Source organism: Phyllostomus discolor, chromosome 5, assembly GCF_004126475.2.
Source record: "Phyllostomus discolor isolate MPI-MPIP mPhyDis1 chromosome 5, mPhyDis1.pri.v3, whole genome shotgun sequence".
In the NCBI taxonomy this organism is placed as follows: domain Eukaryota; kingdom Metazoa; phylum Chordata; class Mammalia; order Chiroptera; family Phyllostomidae; genus Phyllostomus; species Phyllostomus discolor.
The window spans coordinates 18,409,148-18,421,849 of record NC_040907.2 but is presented as its reverse complement, the minus strand read 5'-3'; the positions used below and the strand labels follow the sequence as shown (position 1 = coordinate 18,421,849).

General features: G+C 51.6%; 1 protein-coding gene across 1 annotated transcript in view; it reads right to left on the bottom strand.

Annotated features, from left to right (window-relative positions):
- The window catches only part of OPRD1 (opioid receptor delta 1), a 31,877-nt gene extending 30,693 nt beyond the window's left edge, over window positions 1-1,184 (bottom strand). The window contains exon 1 of the mRNA XM_028513180.2: window positions 774-1,184. Coding sequence (XP_028368981.1) covers window positions 774-1,000 — 227 coding nt within the window. The 5' untranslated portion in view covers window positions 1,001-1,184. The remainder of the gene's footprint in view (window positions 1-773) is intronic.
- Between the last annotated feature and the right edge of the window lie 11,518 nt (window positions 1,185-12,702).

Here is a 12,702-nt window from a genome sequence, read left to right as displayed (position 1 = left end):
CCACTGGAGACAGGAGTAAAAGCCAGACTGGCTGACCCCGAGCGGATGCCCTCTGTGCCCAGGAACCATGGGCTCTCCCTCCCCAAACACACACGAGTGCACAAACGTAAGTGTCCAAGGCCACTCTGGATGTCCCCCTCCCTCTAGGGTGTCAGGGGTTTGACAAGAAACCACACATAGTCACCTTCTCGTACAGAGAGAATCACAAACTGACAGTGTGGGACAAGCACACACCGGCACAGGGACCACCACAGATGATCACCAAGTGTGATTTGGTGAGCGCCCCTACAGCATGGAGCAGACACACACACACACACACACACACACACACTCCTGTCGCCCCAGCTGCAGAGACAGCCTGTACACAGCTGTCTCCCCAGAGGCCCGGGGCACCTCGGGCATCTCTGCCCACCCCTATGGGTTTCAGAGGTCCAAGCAAACAGAGTATTTGTACTGTCACAAACACAGATTCACCCACTCACAAACTGGCAGACACACAAACTGTTGCCAAAAAGTCCCACATAGCCTGATGCAGAGGCAAGGGAATGCCAACAGATGATCAAATGTTATTTAAACACACACACACACACAGCAAATTTCAGCGTTCTCCTTTCAATGGAAGTGGTCTTCGCGCTTGGCCCCCATGCGCCCCCTGCAGGAGGTACGGAGGCCCGGGAGGTGTTGGGGTCTGGGGTCCGAGGTCAGGGTCCCAAGTGTGCAGTCCCTACACTACCCCTGTCCAGGCCCGCGGCACCACTCGGCAGCGGACTCACCGGACGATGCCGAACATGACGAGCACGTTGCCCAGCAGCCCCACGGCGCACACCGCTGAGTACAACGCGGTGATGGCGATAGCCAGGGCGAGGGACGAGGCGCTGCGGGCGCCCGGCGGCCCCGACGCATTGGTGCCAGCGCTGGGCAAGGCGCTGGGGAAGGCGTCCGAAGCTGTGGCGAGGAGCGGGGACTGCAGCTCGGTGTCAGTGGAAGTGGCCGACTCCATGGCGGGCGGGCGGGCGGGCGGCCAGCGCCGTGTTCCTCTCCACCGTGCGCCCAGGGCGCAGAGACCAGGCGCGAAGAGAGCTCCAAGGGCCGAGGCAGAGGCCACGACGTCGCCGGCTGCAGCGCCCTGGCCGCTTCGCTCCCTCCGCGCCTCCTTAGCCCGCCTTGCCGCCCGCACCAAACCTTCCCCGGAGCTCTCCCGCCCGCTCTCCTCGCCCGGAGCGCTCTGAGCTGAGAGCCGGTGCGGGCTCCTCGGACGCGCCCGCCGCGCGCACCACGTGGCCCGGAGGCGGCCTCCAGTCTGCGCCCGAGACCGGGGGCGGGCGCTGCACCACCGGCTTGGAGCTGGGCCGAGGAAGCTCCCTAATCCCTCCCTAGAGACACTCCGCGGGCTCGGGTGTACCCCACCCCGGCCCTAACTCACCCCCCACTGTACCTCCGCCACCCTCACCCCACACACCACTTTAACGGCTGCTTTGGAGTCAGGAGGACCTGAAGGTGAATCACGCCTCTCACCCCAGCACTGACCAATAATGACCTTGAGTGAGTCACTTAACCTCTCTCAACTTCATTAGCTTCAACTGTAAAAGGGTAATCACACCACCTGGCTCAGAGGGTTGTTGGGGAGATTAAGATGATGCGAGTCAGGAACTGGCTCAGTGCCAGCACACAGTAAGTGCTTCGTGAATAAGCATTATTTCCCGGGGTTTTCTTGCACCCGATTCCTTCACTCAACAGATTTTGGAGGGGATGCTGAGTGTAAGAGCCAGGTACTATTGGGGATCTGCTAGTGCACAAAACCAGGTGTGGCCCCTGCCTCATGGGGCTCACAGCCCAGGAGGGGAGAGACAACAATCCTACAATCACACCAACGAAGATATAGTTACAAGCTGAAGAGAGTGAAGGAAAGCAAGGCTTTCCTGTGGGAGGGGGAAAAAAAAGCCAGAGATCCGGATGGCTTCCCAGAGGAAATGACACTCAGGGTGAGAGGTGAAGTGTGGGGAGCAACCGACTTAGAGAAGAAGTCAGGAAAGAGCATTCCAGACAAAGCAGCCACACGTCCACATGTGCAGAGACACGGTGGGCAGAGGGAGTGAGCGGAGGCCAGGAAGAGGGGAAGGGGGCAGGGAGCCGATGTGGAGAGAACGGGATGAGGTGGTGGACGGCGGCTCCACAGCCACTGGCAGAGGGTCATTGTGCATACTCCTCCCTTAATGCTGCCTGCCCACACCCAAAGCCATCCTCTGTCTTGGGGCTCCCGTCCTTGCCCAAACATTCTCTCCACTAACCATTTCTCTGTTCTGGGCACTGTGATAAGCACTTTATCCGTGCACCAGCACTTCGAAGTAGGTTCTGTGACGTGTCCCCATTTAACAGATGAGAAAACTAGACTAGACAATAAGTGATCCCATATGGCAATTATTTCTATCTGAGTTTGCTTCCTCCTTGGGGAAATGAGGCCTGGTTGATCCCTGCACCCAGTAAAGGGCTGGGGTCACAGGAGACGCTCAGAAAATGATGGTTAGAGGAATAAAGGTGGGTGATGGTTAGGCGAATGAAGGTGGATGCATGGAGTGGGACCGCACCGGGGTTCCTGAGCTCTCTCTAGGCTTCAGGGTGATGCTCTCGGCCCTGAGAGTGGCTGGGCAAGGACCCCTCACCCATGTCACTCTCTGGCTGGAGTCATCCATCCACGTGCAAGGCTCTTACCCTTTCCCAGAAAAAACAAAGGATTCCCAAGTTCACCCTCCCCTCCATTCTCTCTGCCCCCCCCCACCAGCTGCTGCCCAAGCCCCTTGATCAGCCGCAGTAGACTCCTCCCCGCAAGGCTTTCCCGTTTATCACCTAAGGACTCATCAGAGAGGTGGTTTTTGCTCTGTGGTCAGATGTGCTGCCGAATCTCTCTCCCCTGTACCGAAGGACTTGTACTCAGAGACTTTTCTGGTGCCAGGGGAAAGGAACTGGAACAGGAAAGAGGAGGGCGATGTTATAAGAGTTTGGCCCCCTCCCAACCCTCGCAACAAGCCGCATTTTCCCCTCCCTCAGGACAGTGGCGCACTCTATTTCTTCTGCTCGGAAGGCTCAGCCACGTCCCCAGGTCAGTGCTACTGTCCTTCAGGTTTCAGCTTAAATGTCACTTTGCTCACTGCCCCTCACCCCTCCAACCGGACCAGGGACTCTTGTCATTTGTTCTCATAGCATTGTGCGCCTCTTCTTCACAGAATGTCCCACGTATCACTTGGGTGGTCCCTGGGTTTCTGTGCGTCACCTTTACAACAGGTCCTGTGCATGCCTGTGCCCCCACCTTCGTACAGTGCTGGCACTCAGTGAGTGAGTGATTGACTAGGAAGCTCAATGTCAGCTTTGGTGAGCTCCCATTTTGGTGAAGGAGACAGAACAGGTACAGCTTCCTACAGACCTAGGAATTCTTCTAAGGAGCTAAACCCCTTTGCGTAAACTCTGCAATCACGTCTTCCTTGGAACTGAAATACCAGATCCCAGCTCCAGGCCTGCGCTTGGCTTTTGGCCATCACTGAGCGAGGCTATCCTCACTCCTTGGCCTTGCATTTGGGGCCCTCCAAGAGTGGTCCCGACCAGGGTTTATTTCTGTCCTCTTCCGACTCCGTACCCTATTCCCAACCCCAAAGGCATGCTCCAGCCACACTGGGCTGAAAGGAATTTTTTAAAACTGCATTTCACAATGTTTTGTGAGTCCCTCCTGGGTACAGAGATGCTATGTTGGAAACCTGTAGCTATGGGGGAGGCAAAAGGCAGAGAAAGATTCGCTTCACTTCCCTAAGCCTCAGGCGTCTCATGTATCAGGTAGAGAGAGGGGCGGGACCGGGTGAGGGGCGGGGGGAAGAGCCCATGCTCTGCCAACTGAGAAAGGCTGCCTCAGCATCATTGTCAAACCATGAGGACGAGTGACACCGCTGCTCTCTTAAAGGGGCTCACCATCAAGAAGCTGTGAAAGATATGGAAATGACCAAGTACATGAATGAAATATCATAATTGCCAAAAAACATGTATGTTGTTATGGACAGCCCCTTTTAAGAGTCTGCTCTGAAAAGAAGAAGGAGTCAGCCATCTGCAACCCAGAACAGAGCCCTCACTGGGACCCATCTATACTGGCGCCCTGATCCTGGCCTTTCAGGGTCCAGAACTGTGAGAAATAAATTTCTGTTGTGTATAAGCCACTCAGTGTATGGCGCTTCGTTATGCAGCCCAAGCTAAGACACATGCCAAGTGCATGTCCATTGCCCCCATTAGGACATTTCGGAAGAATGAGTGGAAACTTGAAGGGCATCTAAAGGGGATTCCGCCCTGACTGGTGTTGGCTCAGTGGACTGAGTGCAGGCCTGTGAACCAAAGGGTCACTGGTTCCATTCCCAGTCAGGGCGGGCCAGGTCCCCAGTAGGGGGTGTACTAGGGCAACCACACATTCATGTTTCCCTCTCTTTCTCTCTCCCTTCCCCTCTGTCTAAAAACAAATAAAATCTTTTTTTTTTTAAGATTTTATTTATTTATTTTTAGAGAGGGAAGGGAGGGAGAGAGAGAGAGAGAGAGAGAGAGAAACATCAATGTGCGGTTGCTGGGGGTTATGGCCTGCAACCCAGGAATGTACCCTGGCTGGGAATTGAACCTGGGACACTTTGGTTCCCAGCCCGCGCTCAATCCACTGAGCTACTCCAGCCAGGACAAAACAAATAAAATCTTTTAAAAACTAAATAAAATAAAGGGGATTCCCCAGTAGCCTCCCAAAGTGAGTACCTTGAAGAAATCAACCCTCGGATGTGAGCATTCTAGTCTATTTGGCTTTAAAAGACAGTCTCATTTTTGTGGTCACAACTCATAACGATCCTTTGGCTACCATCTATAGAGAGCTTGCTATGTACCAGGCACTGCGCCCAGCGCTTTGTGGGTTGTCTCCTTTAATCCTCATTGGTCCTAGAGGTGTAAGGACCTACTACTATTGTTCCGTTTTGCAGAGGTTACCTGCCCAAGCCACCGCTGCGATGCCACTCCAAAAGCCAGTCTCCCAACTACTGCACCATGTTGCCTCTCAGAGCAAAGACTAGGGAGTCACCCCCACAAAACACAAGAACTCATTGTTTCTGCTTCTGCTTCTGCTTCTGCTTGGCAGAGTTTTCCCCTTGAGTTCGCCCCTGCACCTGGCCAAGCACAGAGCAGACACAGCCCTTCACAGCTGGGTGACTGAATGGTAACCCAGGCTTGGCGTGGGGCTCGTCCTCATCCTTGATTTCAGGGGAAAAAACAAACACATGCACACATGGGAAATCCCGAGCCAACCAGGGGCATCAGAAGATGTCAGCGGTGGAGAAACAGAAATCGCAGAAGGAGTCGGAGCAGAAAGGAACTCCCTGGGGAAGCTATTAACAATTTAGTACGTGGGAACGTGGCTCCCACCTGCCAAAGAGACAGATCCGCCTGATGGAAAATACAGCAACTCCTCCGAGCGAGAGGGCAGCTCCCCTGGGTTGCCTTGCAGTCTGGCTCCATCTGCAAGCCCCAAGAGGGGGAGGACCTTAACAATAACCATAAAATAATAACCACTTACATTTGCAAAGCACTTTTGACTTTCCAAAGCACTTCCAGATTGATGACTTCATCCTAACTTGACGCCATCAGGATACACGGGGAGGTCGGGTTTCATTATCTTCCTACAGCTGGGAAGACAGGCATCTAGAGAGCCTGGCCGAGATCCCCGAGGACACACAGCAAACCGGGGAAAGAAATAGGGTTGATACCGTCCATCTAGTTCTGAAGCCAGAAATCTGAGAAACATTCTCGACTCCCCTCTAACTTTCCCCCTAATCCCTCACCTCTCACCAATCAGTAAGTCCTGTCCATTCTTCTTCCTAGATGACCCCCAAATCCTGCCACTGTCCTTTATTCTTACTGCTGTCTTCCAGAATAGCTACTGAAAGTGCCCTGAAGTGATCTCCCTGCGGCCAGGCTTGCCGCCTTCAAGCAGTGACGATGGCTGCGGGGTGCTCCACGCTGTATCTCTTTCTACCTCGCTAGCCCCTGGTACCAACTTTCCCTTCACACACTATGTTCCAACCAAAATAAACTGCTCATGGGTCTCCAGATAGCCTGCTTCCCTCACCTCCAGGTTAATCTAAGTGGTTCAGAGGGGGACTTTGGTATCAGACTGGTTGAATCTGAAATCCCAGCTCAGTCACTTACTGGTTGCATGTTACTCCTCTGAGTTTCATAAAATGGTGACAACAAAAGTATTTGCTTTATAGTGCCTGGCATACAGGTGGTGCTCAATATGTGTCAGTGGCCACTGTGATGATGGTTCCTCTCTGCCTGGAGCATGGCCCTGCAGGCTCCCCGGCCCCTTTGTCACCTGACCCACCCCTGTGCCCCCACCCTGTCCCAGATACGTCCTTGCCTCCTCCCCCAGATTAGCCCAGATGAGCTTCTATCACGCACCATCTGTTCCCTTAGAGTGTGTCTCCTTCCTGGAAGCACAGTCAGGTGCCCAGCTCCTGGAAAACCACCCCAACCGGATGCTGCTGGGAAACCTGAGTCTGTCAGGAGGAGGGAATGGAGCTGAAGAGGAAAGGTGGCCGAGGCAGGAGAGAGTTGGACTCCCAGAGAAGGGGAGGCCAGAGAAGGTTGCAAGTTCTTTGAGTGAAGACTTGGATGGGTAAGAAGAGCCTGAAATGTTCTGCAACAAGTTCAGGATCAAAGGAGCAAAGCTAGTTTCCCACTTTCTAATGGACCCTTGGGGTTTAGACAAAAACACCTCAGAGGTGACCTTGATGGGCCACGTGCCAAAGGTCTTTGCCCCATGTTTCCTGGATCATGCAAACCTCAGGGAGGAGGATCAGACCACCCTGCCCAGCCCCAGCCCCAGCCCCAGCCCCAGTGACTGTCACCGGATTCCCCAACCCTGGCAGATAGGGGCAGAGGCAGAGTTTATTTAATTTACTTATTTATTTTTAAGTTGCCTTTGCATCTTAGTTGCGTGGAGGAAATGCATGTACCCGCTGGAGGAGACGTCACAAGGCCCAGACCAGGCATCGAGTAAAGACAAATGAAAAAGGAAGGTGACCTGGGGAAACCGAAGCTGCCAAACCGCTCTCCCCCTCCCCGCGCCTGGGTCAGCCCGCTGCCCAGACACTGTCAGCCGTCTGCCCGACAACCACATCTTTGCCTTGTTCCATGTGGCTGTACCCCAGTCAGGGGTAGGGGTAGTCCCTTGATTTTGGGGGAAGGAAGCCTGTTCTCTACTTCAGGGGATGAGTTGGCCTAAATAACTCATGGTGATCTGTGGCAAAATAGTCACAGTTCTTCATCATTTTCTTTTTTATATATATTTTATTGATTATGCTATTGCAGTTGTCCCATTACCCCCCCTTCACTCCCCTCCTCCCTGTACACCCTCTCCCACCCACATTCCCCCCCTTTAGTTCATGTCCATGGGTCATAAGTTCTTTAGCTTCTACATTTCCCATACTATTCTTGCCCTCCCCGTGTCTATTTTCTACCTACCATCTATGCTACTTATTCTCTGTACTTTTCCCCCTCTCTCCTCCTCCCACTCCCCGGTTGCTAACCCTCCATGTGATCTCCATTTCTGTGGTTCTGTTCCTGTTCTAGTTGTTTGCTTGGTTTGCTTTTGTTTTTGTTTTAGGTGTGGTTGTTAATAATTGTGAGTTTGCTGTCATTTTACTATACATGTTTTTTATCTTCTTTTTCTTAGATAAGTCCCTTTAACATTTCATATAATAAGGGCTTGGTGATGACGAACTCCTTTAACTTGACCTTATCTGAGAAGCACTTTACCTGCCCTTCCATTCTAAATGAAAGCTTTGCTGGATAGAGCCATCTTGGATGTAGGTCCTTACTTTTCAGGACTTGGAATATTTCTTTCCAGCCCCTTCTTGCTTGTAGGGTCTCTTTTGAGAAATCAGCTGACAGTCTAATGGGAACTCCTTTGTAGGTTACTATCTCCTTATCTCTTGCTGCTTCTAGGGTTCGCTCCTTCATTTTTGCCTTGGCTAATGTAATTACGATGTGCCTTGGTGTGTTCCTTCTTGGGTCCAGCTTGTTTGGGACTCTCTGAGCTTCCTGGACTTCCTGGAAGTCTATTTCCTTTGCCAGATTGGGGAAGTTCTCCTTTATTACTTGTTCAAATAACTTTTCCACTTGTTGTTTTTCCTCTTCTCCTTCTGGTACCCCTATAATTCAGATGTTGGAACATTTAAAGATGTCCTGGAGGTTCCTAAGCCTCTCCTCATTTTTCTGAATTCTTATTTCTTCATTCTTTTCTGATTGTATGTTTTTTTCTTTCTTCTGATCCACTCCATTGATCTGAGACCCAATTTTCTTCTCATCAGTATTGGTTCCCTGTGCATTTTTTTTCATTTCACTTAGTGTAACCTTCATTTTTTCATCTAATTTGCAACCAAAATCAACCAATTCTGTGAGCATCCTGATCACCAGTGCTTTGAACTATGCATCTGATAGGTTGGCTGTCTCTTGGTTGATTAAAAGTATTGGCTCTGGGACATTGATTTGTTCTTCCATTTGAGCCATTTTTTGGGGGGAAGGGGGTCTGGTCATACCTGTTACATAGGAGGGGCGGAACCTTAGGTGTTCACCAGGGTGGGGCAATCGCATCACTGGGTTGTGACGCTGTATGTGGGGGTGGGGTCCGAGGGAGAATAATGGCACTTGCTCTGCTCTCCGTTGGACCTCAGTCCCTTTTGCTGCTTCCCCCAAGCAAAGGGGGTCCCTCTGGTGCCATTTCCCGAGTCGGTGGGCTTGTGCACATTCTAGGACCCTGTGGGTCTTTTCAACGACCTCTCCTGTGAGGTTGGGAATCTCTCCCTGAGCCTCAACCCCCACAGGTGTTTTCAGTCAGTGCCCCAAGGCTCTATTTCCCAGCACTGGGACCCTGGGTTGCACACAGTGCCTTGCTTCACAGTCACCACCTGGCTGGGTCTGCTGGTTGCTACCCTTTGGCCAGGGTCTGCCAGCTGCCACTTGCACACCCCAGATGCCTTACACTCCTGGTCCCAACCCTCTCTGCTCTCTGCGCTGAGACCCGTGCCCGGCTGCCCAACTCTGCCCCTCCTACTGGTCTGGATGAACATGTCTATTTTAACTCCTTGGTTGTATGACTTCCATACAATTCAATTTTCTGTCAGTTATGGTCGTTATTCTGTTTCTAAATTATTGTTGTCCCTATCTTGGTTGCGCAAGGAGGCAGAGGTTGTGTCTACCTATGCCTCCATCTTGGCCGGAAGTAAAGAGCTCTTCATTACTTTCTGCATCTACATCCTTCACAATATGACTTTGCAGCTTTTCCCATCAAGCAGTGGAGTCTATTTTCCCACCCCTCATACCTGGGTTGGCCTTGTGACTTGCTCAGGGATGGAAATGACAGTACCAGTTCAGAGTCCGGGCCTCAAGGGGCCTTGCATTCTTCCACCCAATCTCTTGGAACCCTGTCGCTGCCATGGAAATGAGTTTGGCCTAGCCTGCTGAATTAGAGACCCAATTACCTGGCATCCCAGTTGACAACCAGGCAACACCAGACATGTGAATGAGTGAGGCCATCCTAGAGCAGGCAACCGCCAACAGACCCAACAGCTGACCACAGGTGCATGAGCAAGCCCAGCCAAGATCAGCCAGGCCTGGCTCACATCACAGAACTACTCAGCTATCCATAGACAGCTGTCGTTTCAAGCCACTAGGTTTTGAGATGATTTAGTAAGCAGGAGCCATCATAATACATACTTTCCTACATCAGTGATTGGTCTGAGGGGATATGCAGCCAATGAAGTATAAAGAGAAATCTGCTGGCAGACTTTTTTTCTGTTATAAAAAGCAAAGTCCCATCAGAGGAAAGCTGTCTGACCAAACCCCTTGGGACACTGGTATGATGCCTAGAGCTGTAGCAGCCATCCTGAAATCAAGAAGCAATAAGCACGAGGATGAAAAACTAATGTGGTGCCCTGACTGGTGTGGCTCAGTGGGTTGGGCACCATCCTGCAAACCGAAAGATCACTGGTTCGATTCCCTCGCACACCCCTGGGTTGTGTGCAAGGTCCCCAACTGGAGGCATATGAGAGGCAATAGGGTGATGTTGCTCTCTCTCTCTCTCCCTCCCTTCCCATCTCTCTAAAAATAAATAAATAAATAAATTTTTTTAAAGAAAAACTGCCCTTGCTGGTGTAGCTCAGTGGATTGAGCTTGGGCTGAGAACCAAAGTGTCACAGGTTTGATTCCCAGTCAGGGCACATGCCTGGGTTGCAGGCCATGACCCCCAGCAACCGCACATTGATGTTTCTCTCTCTATCTCTTTCTCCCTCCCTTCCCTCTCTAAAAATAAATAAATAAGATCTTTAAAAAAAGAAAGAAAGAAAAACTAATGTGGTGAGGTTTTCTATAAAAAGACACAAAAGTCCTGAGTCTTTGGTGATGATGCTGAGCTCTTAGTGCACCAGCTCCGGACTGCCTGCTTCAAGACTTCTTGTTTAAGCCACTCCTTAATGGCTTGTCATTTTTTGTTGTTGTCATCACTTGCAGCTTAAAGGGCGTACCAGTGTCTGGGTAACATCCCAATAAGAGGGACCCAGGAATAAACACACATGGTTTATTGGCATGAATATGTCTTTGTTTTGAGACTGGGAGGTGGAATCTTGTGACTAAGAATATGGACCCTGGCCCCGGCCAGTGTGGCTCAGTTGGTGGAACATCGTCTCACAAACCAAAAGCTCATGGGTTCAATTCCCAGTCTGGGTACACGTCTGTGTTGGGAGTTCAGTCCCTGACTGGGATGTGTACAGGGGGCAACCAGTTATTATTTCTATGTCACAATGATGTTTCTCTCCCTCTGTTTCTCCCTCTTTCCCTCTCTGGAATCAATAAAAGAAAAATAATTGAGAGTATGGGCCCTGGGTTCGAGCACTGGGTCTGTCACATGCTAGTTATGTGACTCTGGATAAGTGTATCAACTTCACCAAGCTTCAGTTCCCTTACCTGCTAAGAGGACATGATAATAATACATATTTTATAGGATTGTGAAAGAGATGAATGAGGTGATGCAAATACAGAATTTGTTGTGCTGCCTGACCCGTTAGAAGCATTCAGTGAGCTCTTGTCTTAGCTGTTACTATTATTGCAATAACCATGTTTGTATCAACCTTTCTTCCTCCATCTTGTGAGGCAAAGTGATCCCAGATTTAGAGGAATCCACCCCTGGGATTTAGCCCATGCGGGGTATATGTACTGAATAGTGGTCTGGGTCCTGCCTGGAGGTAATTCACAAGGGTCAAATTGTAGGATTCGTTTGTTTGTTCCGAGTGGAAGGTAACAAGGGAGGAATTAGAAGGGACTTGAAACATGAGTGAGCAGCAGCAGGGGAGGGACAGTGGCTAGGAGGAGAGTGTGGGGCAGGCTCAAAGTTCCCCAGCCCAGTGCCAACTAGACCTGCATGAATAGAGGCCTAGGTGTCCAGGGAGAAAGCCAGGGGCCTCCGAGACGTGGGCCCCAGCAGCCCAGGTGGCCAAGGGTGACCCAGTGGGAGAAGGCCCTCTCCAGTGCTCCACTCTGAGTACCATGCACAGGGCGCCCCCCCGCACCAGCCTCCGGGAGGGCAGCGAGCCAACCACACAATGGCACAAGTGAACTCACTGCGCTCTGTCTCCTGTCTTTAATCAAGCTGTCATTTTCCTTAGACAAAGTTCAGTTCTTCCCTTTCCTCTCCCTCCTTTTTTTTTCTCTGTTTATTTCCTTCAGCTTCTCACTCCCTCCCCAACCTCCTCCTCCTCCTCCCCATTTGGAGTTCCCATTCCCTCCACTGGAGTCCCTAAGGCCGCCCACTTCCTTCTCTCCTCCTCCTTCCCCCTCAGTGATTACTCTCAGGAGCATGGCTACTGCCCATCTCTCATCTCCACACTCGGATGCAGAGGGTGTTAAAATTGCTTTCAGTTGACCTTGTCAGATGAGTACAGCCCCCTTCTTCAAGGTATCCTTCTCTCCTTGCCCATCCCTGTCCTCCCCAGCCCGTCCCCACGAAGCCTGGGCAGGACCCTGAACCAGAGGTGGGTGCTGGGAACACAGCCTCAGTGCTGCCAGCCCCACCCTCGTGGACCAGTCTGCCCTCAGAGGTCGGAGGCATCTCTCACTCTCTCCCTCTCCGGCAAAGGGCCATCAGGTTTGGCATGCTGGCTTCCTGGCTGGGTCTAGAGCCATTCTGGCAGGGTGGTCGGAGCCCTAGGACAGCAATCTGTCACCAACTGCACAGAATTCAGACCTGGGAAAGAAATTAGGCACCATCTCCTTTCAGTTACAGAAAAAGATGCTGAGAGCTAACGTGGTAAAGCCCGTTGGCAGCAGAGTCAAGGCCAGAACCCATGCCTCCTGAATCCGGCAACGATGCGCTGTCCCCCACATCGGGCAGGGCGACCTCAGGCAACTGCACCTCTTCAAATGACAGGCACTTCTGGAAGCACTTTTATGTGTGTGATTTGATTTGATCCTTCACCTAATTCTTTCAGGGAAGGAGGGTCATGATCCCCAGTTTACAGGTGAGGAATCCCGGTCTCAGAGCAGTTCAGGAGCTTGCCGCCTGTCATGCAGGGGCTGGCCTGGAACGCAGGTCTCTCTGACTCCAGAGACCCTCCTGACCAAGGCACAAAACCTCCTTGTCAAACA